The 27996-nt window shown below is 41.3% G+C and overlaps 2 protein-coding genes across 5 annotated transcripts; one reads left to right on the top strand and one right to left on the bottom strand.

The window, feature by feature from the left end:
• The first annotated feature begins 2 nt into the window (after positions 1-2).
• Positions 3-11626, top strand: LOC113172310 (dipeptidyl peptidase 9-like). Of its 4 annotated transcripts, none has more exons than XM_026375222.2 (21): positions 3-182; positions 1454-1544; positions 1708-1946; positions 2146-2258; positions 2781-2954; positions 3652-3823; positions 3925-4035; positions 4210-4338; positions 4435-4496; positions 4573-4673; positions 4878-5055; positions 5161-5320; positions 5471-5550; positions 7124-7276; positions 7544-7679; positions 8455-8600; positions 8716-8862; positions 8973-9125; positions 9419-9561; positions 10204-10315; positions 10570-11626. In XM_026375222.2, exons 2-21 carry the CDS (start codon positions 1489-1491, stop codon positions 10660-10662), a joined length of 2658 nt encoding a protein of 885 aa, XP_026231007.1. In that variant the 5' UTR covers positions 3-182; positions 1454-1488; the 3' UTR covers positions 10663-11626. The 4 variants fall into 4 exon arrangements, with proteins under 4 accessions (XP_026231007.1, XP_026231006.1, XP_026231009.1 ...); XM_026375221.2 differs by having other exon boundaries at positions 3-186; XM_026375224.2 differs by having other exon boundaries at positions 4-186; positions 3655-3823.
• Positions 11627-13438: 1812 nt separating this feature from the next.
• Positions 13439-19559, bottom strand: angptl4 (angiopoietin-like 4). Its single transcript, XM_026375374.2, has 7 exons — positions 18200-19559; positions 17324-17434; positions 17117-17201; positions 14691-14804; positions 14500-14595; positions 13969-14253; positions 13439-13857 (listed from the first exon to the last, which is right to left on the bottom strand). The coding sequence occupies exons 1-7, from the start codon at positions 18728-18730 to the stop codon at positions 13673-13675; spliced, it is 1407 nt and encodes a 468-aa protein (XP_026231159.1). The 5' UTR covers positions 18731-19559; the 3' UTR covers positions 13439-13672.
• Between the last annotated feature and the right edge of the window lie 8437 nt (positions 19560-27996).

Below are 27996 nucleotides of genomic sequence, written 5' to 3'. Positions count from 1 at the left end.
TGAAAACTGTCCGGCGGTGATCTCCACCAGGGCGAAGGTTCCTCCTCTCTCCGACCTGAAAGACTGCTACATTTTGCGAGTGGCCACTGTGGGCCATGGATACAACCTTTAGCTGTTGCAAAACCTGTTTATCGACACCAAGCTAATATAGGCTAGAACTTGGTTAAAGAAACAGAGATCAGGTTGGTAAGTATTTTCCATAATTTAAGCTTGTTTCATAGGGTCGGTCGTCTAAGTGTGTTTTTTATATAAGACAAGGAACCGCTAGCTAAGTTAGCTGTTAGCTAGCTGCCGTTAGGTTAAGTGCAGCTAGCAAGTTGGCTTCAGAAGGAAAATGACAGAGGAGAGCTGTCATGTCAAAATGTAGATAAGAATATATTTTCAACATAGATACGGTGTGCTAATCTTCATTTTCTACCATCGTGGGTTTGTCATTCACTACGTTGCCGACATTAGTGCCGCTTAAAATGTTAATACAAATGAACGTGCCGGTGTTTTTCCAGTGTGGCTGAGTAGTTGAAACCCCAGAACAAAGATCTATTGTAGGTTAGCTAACTGTTACTATTAACCATACCGGTATTGTACTAGTTCACCCGGCTCCTTCCCCACCCCTAAAATTAGCTTACTAAAGGCTATCAGGTAACAAGCTAAACCCAGTAACGTTCTCAGATGCCGAGCAATTCTTTCCGTTTCAATAGATTTGACATAACTGTCTGTAATAACACAGATGCCTCGTTAAGGTAAAGTTTCGTGTCCAGGAAGTGTTTTTAGAAGTAAAATAAATATATTTCTACATGTACAGTTAGCTATATTTTGGAAAACATCCATTCATTAAAGGTCCGAGCCTCATACAGATTTCACCAGTAGTACCAGTTGTCATCTAAACCTCAGATACTGGTAATTGTTGAATTAACACTGTACGGGTACCTTGATCTAAACTATATCCCTACTGATTTTATTCTTTACAAGATCAGTATTTATTAAACACAAATTGTAGGTTCTTCTCAATAGTAACCATGAGATTTGCATTAAAATAATTTTTTCCCACATCTGTTTACATCACATACCCAGCACAGCTTATAATGACAGGAATGTGGGGTATTCCCTAAACCCTGTACTTAAGCTTCAGCAGGTCAAAGACATGTCAGTTGTTTTTGTACTCCAAAGGCAAACACGTGAGAGATTTAACTAATCTAAGGATTAGACCCTTAAATGTCAAAATGAAAAAAACATTTCTCAGTCACTAGACTGTAAAGTCTTAAAGATTTCCCTTCTTCTTCTAACAGAAACACGTGAAACTGTGCTGTTCTTGTTTATGTTGTTATCAGTAAAAAAAAGAGACCATACCTGCTTGTTATTGTGACAAATGACTGTTCTCATTCCAATATTTCTAATCTTACTAGTTAACTCTACTTAAAATATTAAATGATAGCCCTATGAAATTTGTTCCTAGGTTGCAGAATTGGAGTGAGGTGTGTTGACCAGTGAATGCATAGAGTCAAGAAGGTCAAACTTTGTGACAATAAAGAGGGTATCTGGAAAAGGTACAGTACAATATTGTTCACATTGTTGTGCCTTTAACTGTTTTGGCTCTTAGAAAAATTGGCAAATAAAGGTTTTGTGCATTCTTTTAATCAGTTCGATTAAAAATAAAGCTGTCTAGTATCTATTCGTCTTATGACTTTTGACTTTAATGTTAACATCTAGCTGTGTGACAGTGAGCATGACGGCTGTGGACGGCTTTTTGGACAGCACAGAGGTGGTGGAGATGGAGGATGTCCCATCTCAGTTCTTTGTGGAGAAGCATTCTTGGGAGGGCCTCCGTGACATTATACACTGCAGCAGGAAGTACTCTGGCATGATTGCCAACAAGGCCCCCCATGATTTCCAGTTTGTGCAGAAGAAGGATGAGAATGGACCACACTCCCACCGGTTGTACTACCTCGGTAAGCTGACTGAAAAAGGGACAAGTCTCTTGTATCAGCTAATGATTTGTATTTTCTGCATAGTGCTCCTTTGTACTTCTTTCACTTGACTTCAGTCATGTTTTCCTGCTCTAAGCAGCAGAACACGATTGTCTCATTACAAATCAGTCAATGTGTTAAATTTCTCCTTTTGCACTCAATGCTTTCTATTTCTCACCAGGAATGCCTTATGGAAGCAGAGAGAACTCATTACTCTACTCAGAAATCCCCAAGAAGATCCAAAAGGAGGCCCACTTAGTGTTGTCATGGAAACAGATGCTGGATCACTTCCAGGTGAATTCCTTTTTTTTTTGATGATGGTACAGTGCCACTACCACACAGTGTCTTTCCTATAACTGGTTATCATTCACTCAAGGGCCACTTTATGAGGAATACCTGTCCAGTCTATCTCTATCCAATAAAGCAGCTCTGCTATGAATTCCATTTTTATGAGTTTATATTTAATGTTTGTATTTTTAAGGTTATAATTCTACATTAGGTTTATTATTGAGGTCACAGAGGGTGGAGTCGTACAGGAATGCATTATATTAAGAAGTGTTTCTAATGTTTTGGCTCCTCATTTATGGAATCATGGTTAGACTTTTTGATAAGTAATTCCTGACGGTGAGGCAGTATTGCTTTTCTTTAGCACCTGAAATGTGTTCATAAACATGAAGATCAAACCACTTTGGTACAAACTACGAGAAGTGTGTGTCATGTCATTTGATTTGGGGGTATGGTTCAGTTGAATGTGGTTTCTTCTTCGTTTTATCCTAACATTGCACATCTAATCTGAATTCTTCTTGGGTCTCTAAGGCTACACCGCATCAGGGGGCCTACTCTCGAGAGGAGGAGCTGCTGAGAGAGCGTAAACGTTTGGGAGCATTTGGTATCACCTCATATGACTACCATGCCCACACTGGTCTGTTCCTCTTCCAGGCCAGCAATAGTCTTTTCTACTGTCAGGATGGAGGCAACAATGGCTTCATCGTGAGTACACAGCTGTTTTTACTTCAATTTTGAATCTGCTAGATACTCAAGACAGATTTTATTCAGAGCAAGGTTAAAGTACCATTAAATCTTTTGCAACACAGGTTTTCAGAACTCTTGACCCTTTGTTACATTTAAAAACATACATTTTGTGTGCAGGATCACTGACATATGTATATGCCAGTCAGCCACAACATTAAAATCACTGTGTGAATGACAAGTGAATTGCATCTTGTAAAATGACACTCGTCAAGGGGTTGAATAAGGTAGTCAGCAAGTCAACCGTTTATTTGTTGGAAGCAGGAAAAATAGACATCAGGATCTGTATGACTTTGACAAAAGCCAAAATTGTGATGGCTACCGACTGGATAAAAGCTTCTCCAAAACAACAGGACTTGTGGGTGGTTCGAAGTATGCAGTGGTCAGTACCCCCCACCAAATATGGTCCATGGAATCAGTAAACTGACTCATTGATATCCATGGAAAATCCACAATATGAGGCTGTTAGTTTTTTGGTCTTTTGGTTGATTGGTGTAAGTTAGGATGGAGAAATCAGATGGAGGACTTGCTGGTTTTTGGGAAAAAGTTGTTTTCTACCTTCAAGGCAATGCTTGCATCAAGCAAGTCCAAACTACATATTTGCACCTATGTGTCTCCTTTGCTTCCCAATGACTAAGATTGTATCTGTTGGTTTTAGCAGTCTGCTCCTGTAAAGCCTGTGGATATCAAGACCCAGTGTTCAGGGACCCGCATGGATCCCAAGATCTGCCCTGGAGAACCTGACTTCATAGCCTTCATAAACAATAACGACCTGTGGATAGCCAACATAAAGACTAGTGAGGAAAGGAGGCTCACTTACTGCCACAAAGGTTTGAAGTTTGAAGAATTCATTCGAGAAGGAAACATGTATAGAAGGATTACATAATTATTTGTGATAAGGTGTTTTCCTAATTAATTTTATTATCTTTAGGCTTGGATAACATTAAGGATGATCCTAAGTCTGCAGGTGTAGCAACATTTGTCATCCAGGAAGAGTTTGACCGTTTCACGGGCTACTGGTGGAGTCCTTCAGCAGTGGAAGGTCAGCAATTAGTAGCTTAAATACCTACATCTTTCACATACTGAAGACATGTAGTTAGCTGACAGCAAATGTTACAAGGTATTTGTTATGTGGGTTATTTCTGTTTGTGTGCATACTGTACATTATTTTCTGTGTGCCCTCTCCCAAAACAAATTATTTTTTTCCCTCTGTCAGATTCTAATGGGGGTAAAACAGTGTACCTTCTGTATGAGGAGGTGGATGAGACAGAAGTAGAGATTATTCATGTTCCATCTCCAGCACTGGAGGAGCGGAAAGCAGATGCGTACAGATATCCCCGTACAGGTTAATGCAGCTCCTCATACTGGTTACATAGATCGACACCATTAGTTGACTGTTTCTATCATTTCCCAATCATTTTTGTAATGTCTTTATTTACAGGTAGCAAAAATCCACAAGCTACTCTTAAACTGTCCGAGATCAAGACAGACCATCAGGGAAGGGTGAGTCATTGAATACAAAAAGTCTTTATATCCACTCCATTATTTGCTGTAATTTGCCTGTTTATTGTACTTACAGATTGTGAGGACGCAAGATAAAGAGCTGGTTGTCCCCTTCACCTCCTTGTTTCCTGGGACGGAATACATTGCCAGAGTAGGATGGACAAGTGATGGCAAATAGTGAGTCTGATTCAGTGATGCTCATTCTCAAAGTGAACCAAGAAAAGCTATTCAGCCTGCAATAATTGTGATCTATGCGAACACACAGTGCTCTCTTTTATTAACTGTCTGTATTGAAGCAGCTGTTAATATAATTATTGATAATAATAATGATAATGATAATGAAGCAATCCTTTGAATTTTTTCTTTCCTGTGTCTCTGTAGTGGATGGGCAGTGCTGCTGGACCGCAGTCAGAGGAAACTACAGCTGGTCTTGCTGCCTCCAGCCCTCTTCATCCCTGTCACAGATGATCCAGTCCTGAGGCAGGAGAGTCTGGAGGCTGTACCCAGTAACACACAGCCATACATAATCTACGAAGAGACAACTGACATCTGGATAAACGTAAATGTTTTTACATTACACTTTTTGGTTACCTTAAAACTAACGTGTGCTGTTTCCAGGTGTTTTATTTTGCAATTAGCAACAGTTTGTCTTCCGTTTCTGCAGGTTCATGATATATTCTATCCCTTTATTCAAACAACGGATGACGAGTTTACATTTATTTGGATAAATGAATCTAAAACAGGCTTCAGCCACCTGTATAAAATCACATCCCTGTTACAACCAGGCTGCTACAACTGGTCAGAGGACTACCAACACACAGAGGGTAAAAGGAATTCTGTATTTATTTAAAATTATCCTGTCACATAGTTATGTTTATTAAACTTTTAAGTTTTATCATGTTTGAACTGCGCTGTTGGACCAGAGTTTCTGGTATATCAAGGAGCCTGATGATTCTGTTATCTGTTTTCTGCAGGAGACTTCAAATGTGCAATCAAGGAAGAGGTTACATTGACCAGTGGAGAATGGGAAGTGCTGGCAAGACATGGTTCCAAGGTTAGATAAACTTCTTGGAAGTATGAATTCACACCTGTAAAAGATAAACATGAACTGTAGAGAGTGCATTTAGTAAGTATTTAGACAGTTACAGACGGCCGCTTCAGAAAGTTTTCACACAGCTTCACTTTTAATTTTGGCAGGATATAATTGTATTTGATTTTTTTCCAAACTGTGGCCGTTGCAGTTATGTGGAATGCACCATTTACCATTGAACTACCAGAAAAGGCCTCCCAGTTTATTCCCTTCTTTCTGGCAGATCCTCTCAAGCTCCATCAGATCGGATGAGAAGCATCTGTGGGCTTTCACAAATGTTTGTAGGGTTCAGGTCTGGGCTTTGGCTGGACAATCAAGGATGGTCAGAGACCTGTGCTGAAGCCTCCAGCAGTCATTGTCTTATTTTCCTTATGGCACCTTCCTAGATTTGACTGCATTCATCCTTCTTTCAATTCTGATCAATCGTCCTGTCACTGCCGCTCGGCAGCACTTCACAGTATGATGCTGGCTCCTCTATTCTTCACTGTAAAGATGGTATTAGCAAGTGATGAACGGCGCCTCGTGTTCATCAGACATAATGTTTGGAGTTCTACACAAGTTCACTTAAAGTGGGATAACTGTGCTCCAGGAAACATTAGGGAGAGTTCCTTGGACTTTAAGGATTCGTTTTTGTTCTGACACGCACGTGTTTATCTTTCTACGCTATGTCCAGTCAGTTTACCACAGATGGACTCCTGCTAGGTTCTAGATGCATCTAAAGGATAATTAAAGCAAACAGGAGGCTGCTGATAACACTTTGGAGTACCAGTGCAGAGGCATTGAATTCTTTTGTAAATTAGATATTTCAGTTTTTTTATTATTTTGCTAAAATCACTAATGTATGTTTTCACTGTATTAGGGGTTATTCAGTGTAAACTGATGACAAAAATGCCCAGTGAACGTCTTTACTTGCATATTAAGTAAACTTGTTACTAAAAAAAAGCACCAGAACCAGATCTCAATTGGAAACATGACTTAGTTATTTTACCTGTCTTTTAACTATCTGTGTTGAAGCAAGGCAGCTGAAAGGTAGCTTGCTGAAAGGAATACGATAATTAAGCTGGACTGGAAAAAGCCAAATATGATATAAACACAATGAATGACTAAATGCAAGCCTATGACTGACAAACTTCACCACACTTGTTTACTTTCCTAGTCAAGTCAGGTCCGTATGACCGCATTACTCACTTCTTGCTGGTGTCAGGAGATGTTTGCTCTCAGTCTTTTCCTGATTCACTGAAACACCTGTTCAGTGAATCAGGCCAAGAACTCATTGGTTGCCTTTTCTGCATGTTGAGGATAACCGTGCTGCTAAATTTTCCACTGGGGGGCAGCATGTAATCCAGTCCTATACTCACAATATTAAAATGAGCACCTCAAACACCTTAAAAATTATTGATAATGATGATGATTTAACTTTCTTTCTTTGTTCTGCACTACTGGGCTGAGGCAAAAACAAGTATTTCATTGTTCTAATCATTGCACTGATAATTTGACTGCTTATTGTCTTTTTTTCTTATTTTCTTTCACTTGCTAGATCTGGGTAAATGAGGCAACAAAGTTGGTGTACTTCCAGGGCACCAAAGACACTCCTCTGGAGCACCACCTCTATGTGGTCAGCTATGACTCACCTGGAGATGTGGTCCGACTGACCAAGCCCGGCTTCTCTCATAGCTGCTCTGTTAGTCAGGTAAAACCATTCATTTATGGGAGATTGTTGGGTTTCTCTCTGAATAGCTCTGTAATGTCTTGGCTGTAATATGTAAAGTGCCATGAGCTTGTTGCAAGTTTTCACATTAAAATAGAACAAAATCAGAATAACTGATGCAGTATATGGTATAAATTGTCTCCTGCTGTCAACAGCCTTCTAACCGTAGCTGGTTTTCTTTTTTCCTTTAAAGACATTATCTTTCCTATGTGTTCTGAGGCTTTCACTCTCTCTTCTCTCACCTTGCAGAATTTCGACTTTTTTGTCAGCCACTACAGTAATGTGAGCACTCCTCCATGTGTTCACGTCTACAAACTCATAAGTTCGGAAGGTGACCCAATGCACGTATCACCAGAGTTCTGGGCCAGCATGATGGAATCACCAGGTAAACTTATAAACAACTTATCTGTTGTAAACTACGCTACACTGTAGTGTTTGTCTTGTTAACAAACAAGCAAAGCTCCTTATCTCTGTCTGTATTTATATATGTAGACATGAAGCAGCTTGTTCCAACAAGAAAATGTCTGTTTGTTAAAAACTTTGTTAGGCTACTTAGTTAGTTACTGAATGATCAGTGTTAAAAAGCTGTTTTAGTTATTTAGCAGTTCATGCTTAATTATAAACCTTACGTTTTTAAGGGGATAAGTATCAACGTTGCCCACTTATTTATGGTTTTATTTTTGGAACATTCAACAGAACCATGTCTAAGGGAAAGTTGAGGTCTGGCCTTGATTAGATTAAGAACAGCGAGTTGGACAGTGGCGTCCTCTAGGCCAAACATGTCATCATGAGTGTTTTGTGTCAGAGCTGTTTGTTGTCTGTGGTTGATTAAAAACACCACGAGTGATCCCTAACTGTGTTGTTGTGCATTTAGTAATGTTTCTACTTTGGTTAAGTATCTGTAGTGACAAAGCAACTGTCATATTGCAGTATGATTCGCTTTCTACATGAAAATGTTTAACACTGTATTATATATAACTGCATTGTTATTCTAATACTACAGTTTTTTTTATTTTGTTTTGTTTTTTAACAAGAAGAACATTGTAATGTATTTTGGTTTGTTTTACTTCATGCTTTTATTTATAGGCTCTGATTGTTAATTCAAGTCCACTAGGAGTTAATCCACAACCATTAATGTACACATATCATTTGTCTTCCAGGTTGTCCAGGAGATTACAGTCCACCTGAGATTTTTGATTTTCCAGGAAAGTCGGGCTTCCAGCTTTACGGGATGGTGTATAAGCCTCACAACCTGCAGCCTGGCAGGAAACACCCCACTGTTCTCTTTGTCTATGGAGGCCCACAGGTGCATTCACTTTATTCCGTGTCCAAGTTTTAATAGTTTGTTTGAGTGAATTAATGCTCAGAATGCTTATTATCTTGTAAATTCAAACCAATCTTTTCTGTGTTTTGGTTTTCAGGTGCAGCTGGTGAACAACTCTTTCAAGGGGATGAAGTACCTTCGTCTGAACACACTTGCCTCTCTGGGCTATGCTGTGGTCGTCATTGATGGGAGGGGTTCCTGTCAGAGGGGCCTTGAATTTGAAGGAGCTCTGAAAAACAAAATGGTAAAGGAAGAATTAAATGAAATAGGAGCATTTAAACATGGAGAAATATATGCACAATACAATAAACTGATGTAAATGTGGTAGTTTAACCTTTACCTTTGTCTCTGAAGGGTCAGGTAGAGATTGAAGACCAGGTGGAGGGGCTGCAGTATGTAGCGGAGAAGTTTAACTTTGTGGATCTGAGCCGTGTTGCCATCCATGGCTGGTCCTATGGTGGCTTCCTCTCTCTCATGGGCCTCATCCAACGACCTAATATCTTCAAGGTTAGAGGATTCTTTTGTCTGCTACTCCATCTTGTGTTATGCACTTTAAACTAAGCATTTTTAAAATACCGACTGAAGAATGACATCTAATGTCAGAATTTGTGATGTAGTTGCCACATACATCCACATGGTGTCCATGTTGGATAGTAATGAACCATTTTCTTGCAGCCCATAGTACATACAGTCTAAACTTTTACTTGCTTGGTAATGTATTTTAGGTTACACTCTTCCACACCACGTTACTATTTATTTTGCAGTCTTTTCCGTCTGACAACAATGTGCTTCCTTGCTAGTTGGCTATCGCTGGTGCCCCAGTGACTGTATGGATGGCCTACGACACAGGCTACACAGAGCGTTACATGGACGTGCCTGACAACAACCAGCAGGGTTACGAGGAAGGATCTGTGGCACTACATGTGGACAAGCTGCCCAGCGAGTGAGTCCACACAACTTTAAAAAATAGATGTGTTTTTGACTGCATAAGTCGGTCTTCATGTTATATATATATATATATATATATATATATATATATATATATATATATATATATATATATATATATATATATATATATATATATATATATATGACTATAGATATAGTTCTTGAATCATGTAAATGTGAGATTTTAATCTCTTGAGCTCAAAGCATTGTTGTGTAAAATAATAAACCATGTTGTATGTCTTAATCCTTTGATGCAATTGCTTTTATCATGTACATATAAATAACACGATCTTTACAATGATACATGAACATTAAAAACAATCTTCAGTGATGAATTTAATAACATTTGAGGTGTCGGGCTTGGAGAACGTAGCCCGACACCTCCGATTTGGAGAGGAGCTGAGGAGACCCTGAGGGGCTGGCAAATGGCATGTTGGAGCACTGCTCTTTAATGCTCAAGTCAATTTAGAGTCACTGAAGCCCTGCAGCTGCAGTATTTCACAGTTCACAGTTTTATTTGGAGCATTGAGGACATTCCCTTTTTAAAATCATGAAGGTATGGGGAGGGAACATGTTAGTTCTTGATGTACTCTGTATATCATATTGTAACATATGTAATCCCTGTTTTTTTCAGGCCCAATCGTTTGCTGATTCTCCACGGATTTCTAGATGAGAATGTGCACTTTTTCCACACCAATTTCCTAGTGTCACAAATAATCCGTGCTGGGAAACCCTACCAGCTTCAGGTCAGCATCATGACATAAACATAAATGTTTTTGATCCATTGTCTTAGACCATTGTTCAGTGGTGGTAAAATACACAGAGATGATTCCATTTTAGAATACATGTTATATGTAATGTATATTATATAAAACATTAACAATTTTACATTTTGGAGTGTTTTTTTCCATATATATGTCCCAAAGCAGATGTTACAGGACACACACGCATTGTACATGTGACTGCTCTAAAATGTGCTTGTCTTGTTTCAATTTTTCAGGTCTACCCCAACGAGCGACACAGTATTCGCTGCCCTGAGTCTGGAGAGCACTACGAGATAATGCTGCTGCACTTTTTACAACAATACCTCTGAAGTGAGACAACAGGGGAGAAGTGAAGTCTTGTTTCCCCTCTGTCCTCCTCTACTCCCTCCAGCTCGCTGCCCATCTTTACTCTCTGTGACCTCCCCACACCAACCCCATCTCCAGCTGTTCACCCTGTCATTGAGAGCCACACGCCACTCTCCCCTATTTAGTCACCTCTCTTCTCTGCCGTACTTCCTCTTTTCCCTCTCTCTTCTGTCTTGTTCTGTTACTCGCTTGCTCGCCCTGTTTCCTCCATGACCTCCCCCGCCGTGTACAGTCTGGGGTATGGTTTACGAGCACAGAGATTTGGTGTCTCACCCTGAAAGCTGAACAAAGACAAGGACATATGGAGAAATATTTGCAGGCTGTGTCACATTGACTCATCACTCACCCACGTCCTCATCTCTACAACCATGATGGTTTTTGCCAAATGTTATCGTGTTGTTTTCCCCCTTGCCCCACCTGGTTTATTCACTTGAGTCAGTGGTAGGAACAAGGTTGCAGTTCATGGATATGAAATGGAATCTATAAACATATTTGCAGACATGAGATCACACGCTATATGTGAAGTACAACAATTTATCCTACAGCAACACAAGCGCACACTCACACAGATCTGCAATATCCACACACACTGTTAGTCTACCTTTCAGTTTGTGTAATGGCAAAGAAAGGAAGAAAACCGAGACTCTTCCTTTGCCCACTTGTTTTAATTGTGTGTTGTTTAAAATAAAATTTTTATGGATTTTTATTGTTTTTTTTTTTTTGTTTTGTTTTGTTTTTATTTTTGTTTTTAACGAGTGCTGACAGAAGCTGCTCATTTTTGTGCTCTGTTTCCTCCCCCTACGTTACATTGTTCAAGATGTCTGCTTGCCTTCTTAACACATAATTTATAATTGCCAAAGTACCTCTTGACTCTTGATCATGCTGGTATATCTGTTTTTTACTGCAATAAAGACAACAGGAGGGTGAGCACTGGAGTCTTACAACAGCTTTGTACCACCGGGATACAATTTGTACATGCTAATGAATAAATGTATGAATCGGTAACAAGCTGTCCTTTACTGCAGTGGAGTTACAGGGCGACAAGGACCTTATTGGCAAATGCACTGGTGTATTCTTCTAATATTATTTATAGATTTCAGCATCACAAATGTAAGAACATGCTGCTTCTCTTTTTTAAAATACAACCCAACACTAACATGGAGAAAATGTGATTACAGAAAACATCATTGGTAAATAAGGACTTTATGGTTATTATCACTGTTTTGTGAGTAAAAGATGTGAGAGAATTTACTCATAGATGAAACATTAGGCTGTATTGTCATATATTAGTCACAGCACAGCTTTATGTGTCACTACTTAACCACTGCTGTCTAATGTGCGACAGCTCAGCACTGACTTTCACTGGCTACACTGATACCCTGAGCTCTCAGCTGGATGCAAAGGTTGATCCTGAAACAGGTGTCAATGTTCAGGGGATCACTACAGGTAAAGCACATTAGAAATAAGCCCAACAAGTAAGCAGAAAAATTAGAGCTGACACCCACTAGCTACTGAAGTTTGCTTCTAGGTATCGCAACTAAGCAGCTAAAGTGAAGAGACATATCACGTGTGGGTCGGTGAAATGGTTTAGTTCCAAAGAAATCATCTGAATCCAGGCACAAGTTTGGTAAAAGTGATGTGTAAAAGCTTATGTGCAAACACTGGATTCAGAAATTAGTTTTACAAAAAAAAAAAAAATAATAGACTATGAGCAGTTCATTTTATTTTAAATTGACTAAATAAAAATCAAAGAGGCACAGTTTACTGTGTCAGGCTAACTGCCCTTAATATGAAAAAGTAACAAAAACGTGTTATGTTGTGTGCCTATCTACTTGTATTGACTATGGTTGTGGTAAAAATTGTCACTACATTCATGGTTTTCCTTTCATCTGCACTATCAAAGTTTGTATTTAAGCTCCACACAGAATATCAAGTGGCACATAATACACAGACATAAGGGAATATCAGTTTAAATAGATTTTATTGGCTCATTATGGCCAAAACATTATTTTCTCTTAAAAAAAAACAATTTAACATCTGGCAAATACAACATAGACACTATAAATTACGAACAGGCAGCACCAGAAATACACACATATATTGATTCTTTACATTATTTAAATAAGAAAAGCGAACATCTATAATAACGAACTCTCACGTCACAACAACACAGATCTCAACACAAATAAGTAACAGTTACATTAGTGAGAAGACAGATTACATTCCTTCATACACTACGTACAAAAAAAGCAGTCAATGTGACTTAATATCATCTAATCTCCACAGAAAGATTAAAACCAGTGAAGAATATGCTTAGTTTGATTCATAATTATTGTATAATGAACAAACTGTTTTCGTTCTTACAACTATTTGTGCATCCGGATCCGTTTTTTTTACATAACGCTTCTGAACACCAATTTGAATTTTGTTCCTGTGGAAAATGGCTTGGTTTTAAAGAAGTCGGCGTTTGGTCCGCACCGCTGGGTTTAAAAGGTTTGCAACTTTCGCCTGAATCTCGCTCCTACAGAGCTGCTGACAGCTGCATGTCTGATGAGGCGTCTCAACACGTTGCAAATGCTTCGTGGCTCCCAGCACAGTAAACAGGCCGGGACTCGCCCTTCTGATTGTGGGTGCCTGCTTCGTGCCAATACAAGGAATCCACTGTAATAGTACAAATGTGAGAAGAACATTCATCACTGCACATTTTATCCTTGTCCGCTTTTTCCATTTGTGGCACTGGGTGCAGGCGAGGGATCTCTCAGAGAAATGAGCAGTAGAAACATGGAACTCATTCAACATGAGTTCCTTTTGCTTCTGTTTTGAGGGCCTTAACTCTGGTATAAAATACTCCTCGACAAGAGAAAACCAGGGAAATGGAGACCTCTACATCATCAGCACCAAGAAAAGAAAGAATAGTCCAACATCTCTCTCCTCTTGACCTGTGTCTTGACCTTTTCTTTTTCTTTCTATTTTCTATGACTTGTTTTCAATCACAGCAGGGGCGATCATCATCACACTGGACTTCAGAGGGTAGTAGCGACCCCTCCAGGTCTTCCAGAAGATGCCCTGTTTCCTTTGATGCCGCTGCTTTGGAGGAGGGCTCTGGAAGTATCTACCGTTTAGGTTGGAGCGGCCGCAGTTACTGAACCACCAACCACCTATAAAGACAAAGGAGAATATCAGATTAGACACTGCGTTAAGCTCCAGTTAGAGACTGGAAAACGAGCAGCTACGGGCATTTATCTACGAGGTCGTGCTTTTCAACTCACCAGAGAGGTGTTTGGCGCAGTTGGTGTCGTTTTTCTGGTCGTTGTCTTGATCGCGGGTGGAGAAAGGCAGGCCGGACGTGGCGTCGGTACCCAGGGAGCTCTCCAAGGTGCTGAAAGTGCCAACCTCTGGAATCTGAAGCGAGTACTTGGTTTCCTCTCCACCCAGCTGGAAGGGGAGGCTGAGAGATACTACGTCATCCCCCCAGTCGGAAAGCTTGATGTTGAGGATGTAGCCGCCGTCTTTTGCAATGGAGTGGATCTTTTCTAGACCCAACCAGAACTCTCCTGGAAAAAAAAAAAAAAGAAGAGACATGTTGAGACCTCCACCCAGAGCTACAAATGTGGCTTCTGAATCTGTTTGCCCTTCATCCTGTTCACTTTTGGAGGACATCACCTGCTGCCTAATGCTGTGGTTGTAAATACTGTAATGAGGTGTTAACTAATCTGAACCTGGTCAGGCCTGCGAGCACCACCTGTCCAATCCAGTGCTGGAGTTAGTGAGAGTGAGATCAAAGTCAAAAGAGCACTTACCATTCAGCCTGCCAAAGCCTTCCTCATAGGCTTGCCAGAGCTGGTCAAAGTCTACCGAGCCATCTTGGCGCCTTTGGATAACTGTCCATCCACCATCTGGACAGAAGGACAGAGAAAGGTGGATCAGAAACAGTTTAATCAACATATTAACAGCTTCAAGCGCAGTCCCACTGTCTGGCGGTAAAACTTACCAGTGGTCATCTCACAGTAGACGTTAAAGGGCTCCGCATTAATTGGCTGGATGGTGTAGATTCCACTGGTGGTCTCTCCTCTCAGGAACAGCTCGTGACAATCTAACGCCGTCTCTACAAGAAACAGAAAAAAAAGAAAACACGACAATGTTTAGACAAACTGTTCTGTAAAGTACCGTATCTCTGCAAAGCCCCGTAGTCTAAACAGTGTGATTACCTTTCCTCTACGCTGCTGGCGATGCTATTTATATATGACAAATGATACATGACGTGTTTATCCCCCTAAACTCAAACTGATTGTGGCTGAAGGTGTGCTGAGTTGCTGCCTCTCCTACATTTCTCCCCTGTTTTGATACTATTTTTGGTCTGGCACTGTTATTCTAAATGGGTATTTTTGTATCTGAGATTGTTTACTGTGCCCTGCTGTAATAAGTAGGTCATTCGCATTTAGCGAACCTCTCAGCGACAGTTTTCTCTGCGCTTCCAGAGCTGAATGTTTGCAAATACGACTATCGCTCCGATGGAGCTTATCGGCCGTCTGGAGATAGAAATGTGTAGAGTCTTTCACCTAACCTTAACAAGGGAGGGAGCCGGTGAGAACTTCATTCTCAGTTATAAATATGACCTTTCTCCCAGTTCCCAAGCAGACTTCCCTCTGCACGGCCGCTCGGCCCTCCAGGCTATTGAGTTACACACTACTAGCCTTTACATTCCTCAGTCCCCCTTCTCCCTCCTCCTCTCTGTTTCCCCCCCTCCTCACTGACTCGTCATGCCTCCTTCACGTGCACAGCAGCCAGCAGCGGAGTGATCACAGGGTGGGTGGTGAAAGGGGATAGGCAGCAACACAAAGCAGGGGACTCCAGAACCAATTGGAGCTGTCACGTGGGTAACAAGACAGAAGACTAATAGCACACCCTCAGTAACAATGTTTACCATGGATGACATCATCACCTGATGCTATTTAATACATGTATGTGTCATAAAAAGGGAAATAAGTAGAATTTAATTGAAAATGAACATTTTATTTGTCATTTTCACACGATTGATCCCGTTTTTGCTGGATATTTGCTTGATATTGTTTAGGCGTAAGCACGCCAGCTGACCATTAGTGAATGATGGCTGCTCTGGTGTCAGGGGTTCTCCTGAACTTTGGCACACTTCTTATTCATTACAATGGGAGATGAGATGGAGGTTGGGGGTTTGTGTGTAGTGATGGGGGAGGAGAGGAGAGGAGATGACTGAAGAGGAGGAGGGATGTCTGACAGATCTAGGGGAAAGGTTGCTGCCTCTTGAAGGATGTACACAAAAAGGTGGGTCGTCTTCCAGCGGGGGGAGGAGACGAGCCTCTTCAAAACAGTGGAGGGTATTTGTGCAAAGTTCACAGATAAATTTAGACTGTCTTTTCCCACTCCCTTCCTTTTGTTTTCCCTCGTTTTATTTCCGTTGGTAATCTGAGGAACACTGCATGCTGGATTTGTACAACAAAGACTCCCCCTGCCTTTTCCAGGTTTCCCTCCTCCTCTCCCACACACCGCAGAAGTGGTGTGTATGCGTAATCCCAGAGAGCTGCGTGACCCTGACTGAACGCTCTCGGAGACCAGTGAACTTTCCCCCAGTTGAAGCAGCGCCTGAGAAACCTCTTTCTTCCCCACATTTCTGAAATCCTGCTGATGTCAGAGCTCGGAGGTGTTATTGTAGTTTGAACTGACTGACTGACCTCAAGTGTTGCCTCAGCCATGTTCACCTTTCACCCAGTTCTCATCCACGGCCGCCAGAGACAGGTGTAACTCCGAATTGAATCTAATTTATTAATTTTGTAATGATTGCAAAGAACTGTATGATTATATGAATGAACTCTTTACTATAACAGTGTATGTGATATTATTCCACATACAGAGTATTTCTTCTATTGTTCACATCTTCCTCTGACTAAACCAGTGAAATGAGACTGAATGTGTCGGGACTCTTCCCCTGTGAGTGTCCAGTCTGGATGAAAGCACTCTTTATGACTGCTGCTCCAGTCATAGCAGCAGCTGCTCGGCCTGTCTGCACAACAGTTCAACAGTAGCAGCACTGTTGAACTGTGATGTTCATTTGTCATTTTGCTTTCCGTTTAGTTTTGCTCGTTGACTTTAGCCATGTAATTGTGCTAATGCTATCCTGTATTAATTGAATGATGCCATTAGGATTTCACAGTCCTAGGAGGCACACAGTCTGCAGAGGGAGCACCAGATGATATCTGTGGCACCACGCTGAGCACAGAAACGTGATTAGATTGATTTGGTTCCTTGACTTTAATTGGTGTTGATTGTAAGCTTCTTTGTGGCCTTACTAAACAGATGGCCTGCCACATTTGGCGTCTGATTTGGCGTGGTCGGCTTAACACAGTGTCAGGTGGGGACTTTGGACGCTTCCTGGCTACTTACCGACTGGAGAGTCGCGCTGCTCCGGGGCGCCGCTTTGCGCAGAGTCGTTGCTGCTCCGTGCTGGAGTTCTCTGTCTCTGTTGGATCTGGAAAAAGTTAATGATCAATAATGAGACTTTCAGAATATATGACAACAGCAGGGGCACTTTCACACCAATCACTGGAGCGCAGGAATGTTTATTTGCAAGCTGTAAACCGCGGTCCTCACCTGACTCTGCAGGGTCCTGATGCGCACGTTCTGCTTGTCCAACTTCTCCTGTTGGAGTCTGATCCTCTCCATCAGGTCGTCGATGCGTCTGTTCTGAGACTCCAGCATCAGCTGGCAGTAATAAAACAACACAGATGTTAGCGCTTTGTCAACTTCTGCACCCAACAAGTACTTTCTAATGACACCAGAAACACGACAAGCTGGGCAGTGTTTCCCTCGAGCACATTTCCACCCTTCCCTGACGAGCGTTTGTGTTTTCCAAACCGGCTCAGATGTGGTTATGTAACTCATTCGTGTGTTTTTTTTTTTTTTTTCCAGCCCTCTATCAACCCTGTCAGGCTCACAAATAAATAAGACACAGGCAAAATAAAGCACGGCTCTCACAGGCCCGTCCAACTGTGTCATACAGCCAGGTACACGCTCCTGGCAGCTGTGGAAAATCATCCACGCATTCCTGCAGGTTCCTTTGTCTGGTGGCTCGTTAGAGTTCCCCTGCACGTACTGCACGTTCTTCCTGCATGCAGCACAGGCGTGATACGCCCCCTCCCCAAAACCCCAAACTACGGACCCCTCGCCACTTCTGTCCATTTAGATTTGGAGAACAACCCCCCCCCCCCCCCCCCCCCCCCCCGGGGCCTCACACGCTGTTAGGACAGTAAACTACTGTACACACTGGCTGCAGGAGTCCCCTCATTAACCATCTGCTGCAGAGTTGCAACAAGTACTTTGTTGGACTTTCTGGTAACATCACGACCACATGAGCAGGTGAATGTGAATGTTTTTGCACATTGCAAAATCTAAAATCAACGCTTCTGACTTCCTAAACAAAGTATCACCACAAACAACAACTGACAGAAGCAGCTGCTCCGTGCTCACCTGGATGTTTCGGGCATCGCTGATGTTCCTGGCACCGGCGGTGTTTGCGTCAGGCAGCAGCGCGTCCCCCTGCAGCATGCTGTCCACCCTCTCCTCCAGCCGGCTGATCCTCTCGCTCATCGTCCTCCTCTCCTGCTGCATCTCCTCCGCCTTCTCCCTCAGCTCGGCGGTGACATTCAGCAGCTGCCCCTCTCTGTCCTCCAGTCCGTGCGCCCGAGCCTTCAGGGCCTCCCCCACCGCTCGCAGCCGCTGGCTTTCCTTCCCCATCTCGGTCACCGTGCGGTTGAAGACCTTCAGCTTGGCGGTTATGTCTCTCATCTGAACTTTGGTTTTGTCCACATGCTCCTTCAGCCCCTGGCCCAGCTGCAGGAGGCCATGGGCGATGACATTCACGTCATCCCACGCTGCGTACTGTACGCGCTTCTCCTTGGCTGCGCCCCCGGAGGGTGAAGCCCCTTTCCTCTCGAAGGGGAAACCTGTGGCAACGAGCACCACCAGGCACAGAGTCCCAGCTGCCAGTGTTGTCTTCATCTCTCCCGTTGTTGCGTTAAAATACGTGTTTTCTTTGTTGCAGTGTGCCCCTCCGTCTTCTCGACTCGTACCTCAGCTCAGGCTCATGGTTCAACAGACCCAGCAGCAGTTTTATATAGTGTCTCAGCCCTCAACTCTCAGCTGCAAGCTGCGTGCCATTGGCCAGCCGTGGAGAGGGAGGGGTGCAGTTCCTCTCAGGTTTCTTTCCCTCCTCCACCCCTGTGTTAACTATTCATGTCAGAGGCGGAGGAGGCTCATGATATAACAGAGATTGGCTTTCATCTCCGCACTGTGGGAGACGGGGACCACGCTATCACTGCAGGAAACCAAACAGTCGATATGCCCAGGAGGGAAACACATGTATTCCTGCACTGTGAGGTAATGTTGAAGCAATGCATAGCACTTTATCGTGAGCTTATCCATTCAAGAGCCCACGGACATCCTGAAATTGGTTGATAATGATGTCTGAAGCCTGATTGAAGCTCAAGAAAATACAGAGTGAACTGATGTTTGGACGGTTCATTCAGTACTATTAGTCCAAAACATATCACAGCAGCTCTCTACACCTCTAATGGGTATTTATTTATTCTAGAAGATATAATTTACTATAAACTGTCCTGATGTGAAGTGTTAACAGGCTGTGAGCAGAACAACATTTATTTTATATTCTAGTATTATTCTCATTCAAGTCTATGGATCTATGTATTGCTGTTGTGTTTTTCTTGTGCCTGTAGCTCTCTGTACCAATAAAGGTTATGTGCTTTAATTCTACTTTATTTCTTCACATTTCCTCACAAACCAATATAAACACCAAAGAGATACTAGTTAGAATTTATTTTCAATAAGTTATAATAAAACAATTCCTTATATTCCAGTACATCTCAGTACAGTTGTAAACTTTCACATGAATTCCTGTAACTATAAAAGTGTAAATTGTTGTTGTACTGAATAAAACAACCTCGTCGTCGTATTCAGAACAGATGTGGTCATAACTAAAAACACTGCAAATAGAAACAGCATCTGTAGAACACAGAGCTGAGGGTTTTATACTCATCTGTCTATAGATATGTGAGGATCTAATGCAGTCGGTGACATCGTCGAGCACGTCAGGAGAGAAACACACTATGATTTGGCCTGATCTCTCCTGTGAGGACTGTGAGAATCAGGGGAAAGTTCACAGCACAGAGAAATGCCCACATTACGGGGTTTTTTTTTTTTTTCAGACTGCCCATACATGACCACACAGAAGGAGGTGGTTTAACCCTCTCCTGTCTGCAGCCCAGACTAAGTAGGTGAAAGGTAACTGGGAGACTGCTGAGTGTGCTGAGGGGGGAAACTCAGTTCAAAGGATTTGCAAGCCCCTCACGTATACGCCTGGAATGTAACAAACATACCTTATTCTAGTCAAAGCCTTGGCAGAGACAGGATTTCCACTTGCGCAGCCAAAGACTGCTGTGTTCCCGGTTAAAAATAGGCTTTTTGTATTCAATTTGGAGTAATCTTCTCTTTTCAGTTCGAGCCCTGAGGTCAATGCAGACAGATTTACCTTTGTTTGCTCAAACTCACAGACCTGTGCACCAACTGTGGCAATGACTCACATCCCTTCAGTTACAGTACAGTAAGATTATGACTGGATGAAAACATGTTTTTATATTTGCTGATGTTTTCACAGGTGAATGAAAGGTTAAGTGGCTGAAAGACACCTGCCTGGAGCAGGTCCAAGCAGGAACTTGGCATATCACACCAAACACCTGCTTGGCCCTGCGTAGAGTAATGGTTAGGAGACTGTCTGGTACATGATCATCATGACTGGACAGGCAGAGAACGCACGTGCCCCATTATAGCTGCTGCAAAGTGAGTGGAGTACTGTGCATGTATGAAAGGTGAATCTCAGGCTCCTTCTGACTTGTGGGCTGAAGGACTTTTTTATTATGGCTTATTGTGGAAGTTCATACCAACAGGAAGAAGTGGATGTTTAGGGGTCGATATGTGTCTGATATCTATATAAAATAGTGCGATGTTGATTTGGAAAACATTATTCACTCAGTCATGGGACATATCCAGTTTTACTTGATATCATAATCGTACTGTATCTGCAGGCTGCAGGATGACTCATGCTTGATTTCATCACGACCTTACCGACAACTACATAATAATATAACTGGGTATTTATTATAATCGTTGTTTTCATTGTGCTCATTCAAACCCTTATGACTGCCTCAGTGGTGGAACAGGTTTTAAGTTCTAGAGTAGGTAGAAGTAGAAGTAATAATAACACAGTCTGGGTACACGCCGCATTATAAAAATGTACTTCAATGTATATTTTATAGTATAACTGCTTTTAAATTGCCATTTAATTTTGTACGTTTTATGTAGTTGCATTACCATTTAATAGGTTTAATAGGCATTTTTATTTTATATGTAATAAAGATACTGCAAAATCATTATTCATGAGTCTCAGCTCAGACAGGAAATAGAAAAAACTGGATTAAATACATACATGTGATCTGTTTAATGTCTGTAATAATATACCAGGCATGTGCGAATCTGCCTCTTCTGTATCCTGTCATTCACACTAAGCCGTTCAGTCGTGTGTGCTGATCATTACCGGATCCACACCTCTCCACAGCTGCTTATTCAGTTTCCCAGAATGGCTGCATCTCTAGACAACACGGTGACCTTTTACCCAGATTCCATACGCAGAACATCTGTAAATCCCAGTACGGCCCACAAACACAGTCATGTACCATGACATGGAAAAGAAGGAAGAAAAAAAAAACAGGTGCTGGAGCCTGTAAACCGCTGTTTCCCATGAATAGACTCTGATCTTTGCCATTTGGGACAATTGTATAAGGTCTTTAGGGTTTTTTATGTGATTATTTTTCCACTTGTGTTTGCCAGAAGTACATACTGTAACATCATTTACAAAGATTTAAAATCTTTATCTAGAAAGGAGATTTAGACAAATCCGGCATTCAGAAGAAATAATGGTCACAATTTGTTATAGACTCATAATATCATAGCAAAAGATCTGAGGATCTATCAGAACAAGGCACTAAATGTAATGTCTTGAGATGGGTTTCATGCTTGGCTCATTTCATTTGTACTCAGCTAGGGAAACCATAAATCACCCGCCCTACGTCCTGATATCACGAGATATTGGTGCCCGATTCGGCAGTGAGCTTTGGCGTTAGTGAATGGAGCTCATGACTGTTGTGTGGTTAAATCGAAAAGTCGGTCGGGGTGGGCTGAGAGAGGCAGGTGTAGATGGATGTTCTCATTTCGCATCAGGATGGATGCTGCTTTCTTGGCATCATAATTCAAGATTTATGTTTTTGGTAGGAACGTGGTCAGGAATGTACAGTAGCCTTTGCTAGTTTGAAAGTCTGATTTATAGATGGGTACTTTCACTCACACAGTATGAGAAGCACAGATGCAGCTATTAACATGATTGATGTCAGTCAGCGAACACATTACCTGGAGCCTGGTAGTGCTCCACCTGAATTCAGTGCTGCCTTAAAGCATTAGTTTCACCTGCGCTTCTATTTGTAACATAAACATGTCAGTAATTAATCAACCTAATGTATAAATACATATATTTATTCAATGGCACTTGTACTATATGTACAAACATATGACCTTGCAAACTGTGATATCACCTCAGCGTATCACAGAGCAGTTTATAAATTAGAAATAAATGTCATTGGTCCCTCTTCTGCCATCCATCAACCTGCTGACAGATACACGAGTCCTGATTCAGACACACTCACACACAGTCAGGAAACGATTTTCTGTTCAGGAACGACCAGGTAAAACACGCTACTGCCTCCATGTGGCACAAAGTGAGAGGACGCTGTTTCTCTTCCACCCACCCAACTCATTTACTAAGTGGTGCTGCTTTAGTGGGTGTTTTACTATTACTGCATCCTGAATGTGACACAGTGCTGTTGAGATTCTTTTTAGCCTCCAGCACAGAGATGAGAATGGACTTGTTTCATGTCTGGTTTGGTCCAGCACGAACAGGCTCCAGCAGGAAGATAGAGAACATGAGGGATTTCCTGTGAGGGCTCCGACAAGCTGTCCTTGGAAAAAGTAGTCCCCACTTTGCTTCAGCACGTATCAAGGGATTCCTTCAGTTCTCACACAAATGTTTGACTTCTGCCTTTTTATGAGGCCAAAATATTCAATATTTGAGATTCATAGAACTTTATTAGTCCCAATGGGGAATTGCTTTGCCTTGTTACAGCTGCTTTGTGCTCCAAAAGAACCAGACCTACATAAATGCAAATATCTGAATTTCATCGCCTTGGAAAGTTCTCAACTGTTCTTGTGAAGAACATGCAGCTGTTTCTTCTCTTGGAGACTGATATAAAACAAAGTACGCAACACAGAAGAATACATAAATTGCTGTCCACGTGCTCCAGTGGCCCTGTTTGTGCAGCTGATCACAGACTTTCATCAATACACAGTTCATTCATAGCGCTCTTGTATGTTTTATACTGTATGCATACACAGTCATATCATACAATACAATCATCTTTGGGTGGAGGCCTTGTTACTGTGCAATAAAAGAAAATAAGTGCTGTTGCTGTAAAATTGGAAACACTGTTAAACAATAATCCTCACACTAATCTGAGTCATCTCAACGGTCTGACCTGGACCTTTCTTTACTTCCAGACAGGGAATTCGGAGTTACACAACTTTTGTAAAACAAATCACCAAGAAGCTCATGATAGAATAGACTACACTAGAACAGATGCTTAAAATAGATCATATTTGCCCATTTTGGGAACTATGCTTGCTTTCTTGGCAAGAAGGTGAGCAGGTCCAGAATCTGTCCATTCAAGTTGCAGCAACAGGCAGGTGATTGGCAGGTTTAGGTCAGCACGGAGTTAGACTGCTAATTCCTGCTGCATATTTGCTGCATGAATCTTCTCATCCAACCCTCAAAAGGAACGCAGATAAATGAGTTTTCCAAACTGTTCAACTAATCCTTAATTTGGCCTGGAAAGTTTTAGCTAGAACTTTCCTAGCTCTATTCAAATTTAAAAACAATCGCCTCTAAAGCCCATTATTGTGCATTGTCTTTTTTTTTGCTTATTCTGCATAAAACCTGACATGTAAAAATGTAACAAAGACAAGTTTTTAACTCATTAAGGCTAAATTAACTTAACTTTGTCCCGACTGAAGCTCCAATGAAATTCTCTGCAAAGTAAAGAATATTTCTCAAAAAAGGATCTTTCAGCAGTGTACAAATGAATAAACCCATTGAACTGTGGGATTTAATGATGGCTTACTGATATCAAAAACATGTGTTTATGTAGGTTATATAATGGGGACCCCTGCTGTGACCCTGCTTTACTGTTTACTGGATTAAAAATCCCAGTGGAGGCCAAATTAATGACCAAGGTCGAGGACGCATTCCGTGCTAAACGCAGTAGCTGTAAATAACTCAAGTGCGTATTTACATTGTCTGGGGATCGTACTCAAACGAGGCAGCTGTGGGTGTTCGATGAGCTCTCCAGATCCCAGCTTTTACATTACATGGACCCAAAGCATCAGACGTGATTTATCAGCTCTGTTTAGTCTTCCCAGAGTTTCAGAGGACACAACTTTGTCCCCGAAAATCAGCCCCTTGGTGGCGTGTACCCCAGTTATGGAGCCTGATTCTCATGAACTAATTGGCCTTCTGTGAAACATTCAAACGTGCACACTGTGCTCCACTCTCCAGAGTAAGGAGCACTTGAGGCCCCTCGGTTCAGGTTACTGATCACAATGATGCTAATTCATTACCCCATTAACTCTGACCAACTGGAGTGAAGGTGCAGGCAGGTCAGATGGAGCGATCTAAGTGTGATAAGTCTGTTCTGTGAAAGATGTGGGTACTGCAGACAGCCTCTTACTGTAATGCGCAAAGCAGCTGGTGGTTTGAAGTGGAATTACAAAATGTTCTTGAAGAACAGTAGGGGTTTTGACCTGTAACTGTGCAGCAGCAGCTGTGCACTTCTTAGCATTTCTGCAGAAATTATACACATACTGTACATCTCTTGTTTCTCAAATTATATTCATTAATTATATTATACTGTGTGGAAACCACCTCCCTCCGTAAAGTTGGGGAGGACCATGCTTTTATATCATTTCTCAGGTTGAGTTATTAAAAGGATGCTATGAAGACTGAGAAAACCCTCATATCTGTGTGGTTAATATTAAACTATATTGCCAGTAGTTGGTTGACTTAAATTAGCAAATTGACTGGACAGCTCGTCTGGCTCTGCTCAAAGGTATTAAACTGTTGTTACCATTGCCAACCTCACAACAAATCCATCAAACTTCCCATAAAACAAACACTTCATTCACCTGTTGAATGAAGTTCAAGTCAAATTTATAATGTCTAATCACCGCCCTCATCCACAATGAACCTAAATCCTGAATATAATTGAAACTGAACGGCCTCAGGAAGCTTTGTATTTTTCTGACAACAGGTCGCTGCTGAGATGAAGCAGGCCAGGAATTCAGGAGCAATCACAGCTTTTGCCTCAGCATGCAGCGATAAATGGCTGGTCGTGCTATTTTATTTTACTCCACAGGCTTAATTTATGATGACAAATTGTGCCTGGGTTGAATTCGTAGAGGTGATCATTACCAACCAGAGGCACTATCATTTCTGAGCACACATCACAACAACACGCATCATGTTGTGCGTCACGTTTTCAAATTGTCACCATTGTCTCTCCCTCTTCTTTAGCAGAGAGGAGAAACACGAGGAAGAGAAACATCAACACAACCTTTAGCCCAGATACCATCGTCTAAAAGAAGTTTTAGAGATACTGAATGTTAATCTTTGACTTTGGACAGAGCCAGACCAGCTGCCTGCCACTGTTTCCAGTCTTTACACTGAGCTAATCTAACTCCTGGATGCGGCTTCATATTTATCACACAGACATCAAACCAGTATCCACCTTCTCAAAAAGTCCTACTTGCTAAACCACATCGATGAGGAAAGTGATCAAGTGAAGACCGCTCCCTTTCACAGCTGACACTAAACTGGAAGCTACCTTAAAATCATTACAGGGTACCACAGCCCTGATCATCAAAACTTTATTTTTACAGTGTTTAATAAAAAACGTCTGCTACAATCCAGCATTTTAGTATTTGTACCCTTTCTTTTAGCTCCTCTCTTTTTTTTTTGTCCCTCTACACACCTGCAGTTTGTGCTGTGACATTGTGGTGCAGGGAATTGTGGGAAATTATACTTTGCAAGTCGTACGCATTGCAGGGGACAGAGCCTTAAAAAAATAAATGCTGGGCTTGTTTTCCTGACCTTCACACAATGAAGTCCCCTTTTGTGCTTTTGAAAGGAAATCAAAAATGTCCAGGCTGGCTTTTCGTTGTCATCCATCAGCCTGCCTTCTCCTCACTTTACTCTTTCTGATCTTGATCTTTTTTTTTTGTCTCTGCAGTACGTTACTCTCACTTACACACATATAGGCTACAATAGCTCCATTTTAACACCCTCTGAAAACAGTAAGTTTTAAGATGTGTTTATATCTTGGATATAAACTCTACTGTTATATCTTGGAGAGAAATGTATTGAACCCTGTGTTTTTCTAAACAGGTAAACTTTAATAGCATGATGGATGAAAGATTTGCTGTGCAAGACACATTTTCAGTCTTTAATTGATGTCAAAGTGTTCACTGAGGGGCAACGAGGGCTTTAGAGAAGAAATAAGTTGACTTGTCCTCCTGGAACCTAATTGTATAGGCTTCCTCTTTTTTAATTAATGGCAGGAAACAAGGAGAATCTGTGTGGAAGCAGGGTTTACTAAAGTTCAGTGATCACATGGGTTGAAGGGGGACAGAGAGGGTAAAAACATTTTAGACGCAGCGAGAAGTGAGCAGGACAGAATCCAGCACACTGAGAGAAAGAAAGAGAGGGGCAGGGAATGTCTTCTAGTTACCTCTGGGGTGATTGTCTTCTTTGCATCCCCTCTATGTGTCCTATGGGCCCCATCAGCAAATTTGAGGGCTGTGACCCAGGTTGTAGCTGGTTTCAGTGCGCGTTAATGAGAGGCCTCATTCACTCCAGAGACTCCGTGACCTCCACACTGCAAATCCTGTTACCCAGCATGGGAAAAACAAAGACCCAAAGTTTCCAGCCAAGTTCCTCCAATTCCAACGAGCCCTGTTACACTGGCACGACAAGATGGATTTTGAGCCAGTGTCACTGTACAGTGTGTACCATAAATCACCATGAACAGAAACAGTACAGAGTTTAGAAACGCTATGGCCAAACTTAAATGAGATTTTTCAGAACACTGACTTATATTTGCACAGTTACTGCACTTAGGTACAGTTCCAAAATGCAAAATACAAAATCCTTTACTACTTGAGTACTTGAGCTACTCTCTACTTCTACTGGATTATATTAATATTTTATATTATAGATAACAAAAACACATCCCCTGATTAGTTGATAAAATGCAATGCATTGTTACAGATTATGTAATGCAATACTAAGACATCAGTATTTGTTATGCAATAACATAACGTGATAATATAACTCACTCAAAGGGAGATTTTAATGCACAATCTGTGTAAAACATCTCACACTGACTTTGACAAAGCATTTCAAGTGGCAATAGAAAAATTTAGACTGTGGTCTAAAATATGAGCTAAGCCTCAAATTTTGTGAAAAATACTGTACATACCAAATCTTTTAGAAACCCAGGCTACTGTTTAACAACACATTGTTCTGATGTTGTTTTCTATCTAAATGGAAAAATAATCCATGTGGTGCAATAAAAGTGGATTCTTGATCTGATTCCCAAATCTCAACACTTTCCCCGTCTTCTCTGAACAAAGACAGTATTGCTCAACTTGTACAATGTGAAGCCGAAGGAAACATCTTATTAGCACTTTTATTTGTACATATTGATGTTAATTTACAATATTATACATTTATACAAATTGAATTTTATTTTAATACTATTTTTGTGTTTCACAAAACGTAAGTTCATATAGATGCATGTAAAAGTTTGAGCACCACCTTGGAAGCTAATACAACACAGTGCAGTAAACATGCACTATAAACTAGTGTTTCTTCAAATGTTAATTCATGAATGTCTTCATTTGTGCCAGTCCTGCAAAACTAAGCTACAAATCTTGAACTACATTAACTCAACACAGACACTAAATGCATAGAGACCAGAGTGTGCAAACAAACACATCAAAAATAAAGAGAATTTGTAATTGTGTGTATTCAGACA

Source organism: Anabas testudineus, chromosome 17 (genome assembly GCF_900324465.2).
Source record: "Anabas testudineus chromosome 17, fAnaTes1.2, whole genome shotgun sequence".
NCBI classification, from domain to species: Eukaryota; Metazoa; Chordata; class Actinopteri; order Anabantiformes; family Anabantidae; genus Anabas; species Anabas testudineus.
This window is presented reverse-complemented; position numbering and strand designations above follow the sequence as displayed.

Excerpts from the sequence above, each read along its gene's own strand:
- LOC113172310 (XM_026375222.2), top strand. The coding sequence starts at position 1,489 with ATGCATAGAGTCAAGAAGGTCAAACTTTGTGACAATAAAGAGGGTATC. Across the intron at positions 1,545-1,707 it reads AAAGAGGGTATCTGGAAAAG|CTGTGTGACAGTGAGCATGA; the intron begins GTACAGTACAAT and ends GTTAACATCTAG. Across the intron at positions 7,277-7,543 it reads ATAGCTGCTCTGTTAGTCAG|AATTTCGACTTTTTTGTCAG; the intron begins GTAAAACCATTC and ends CTCACCTTGCAG.
- angptl4 (XM_026375374.2), bottom strand. The coding sequence starts at position 18,730 with ATGAAGACAACACTGGCAGCTGGGACTCTGTGCCTGGTGGTGCTCGTT. Across the intron at positions 17,435-18,199 it reads GCGATGCCCGAAACATCCAG|CTGATGCTGGAGTCTCAGAA; the intron begins GTGAGCACGGAG and ends TATTACTGCCAG. Across the intron at positions 14,596-14,690 it reads CTACTGTGAGATGACCACTG|ATGGTGGATGGACAGTTATC; the intron begins GTAAGTTTTACC and ends CCTTCTGTCCAG.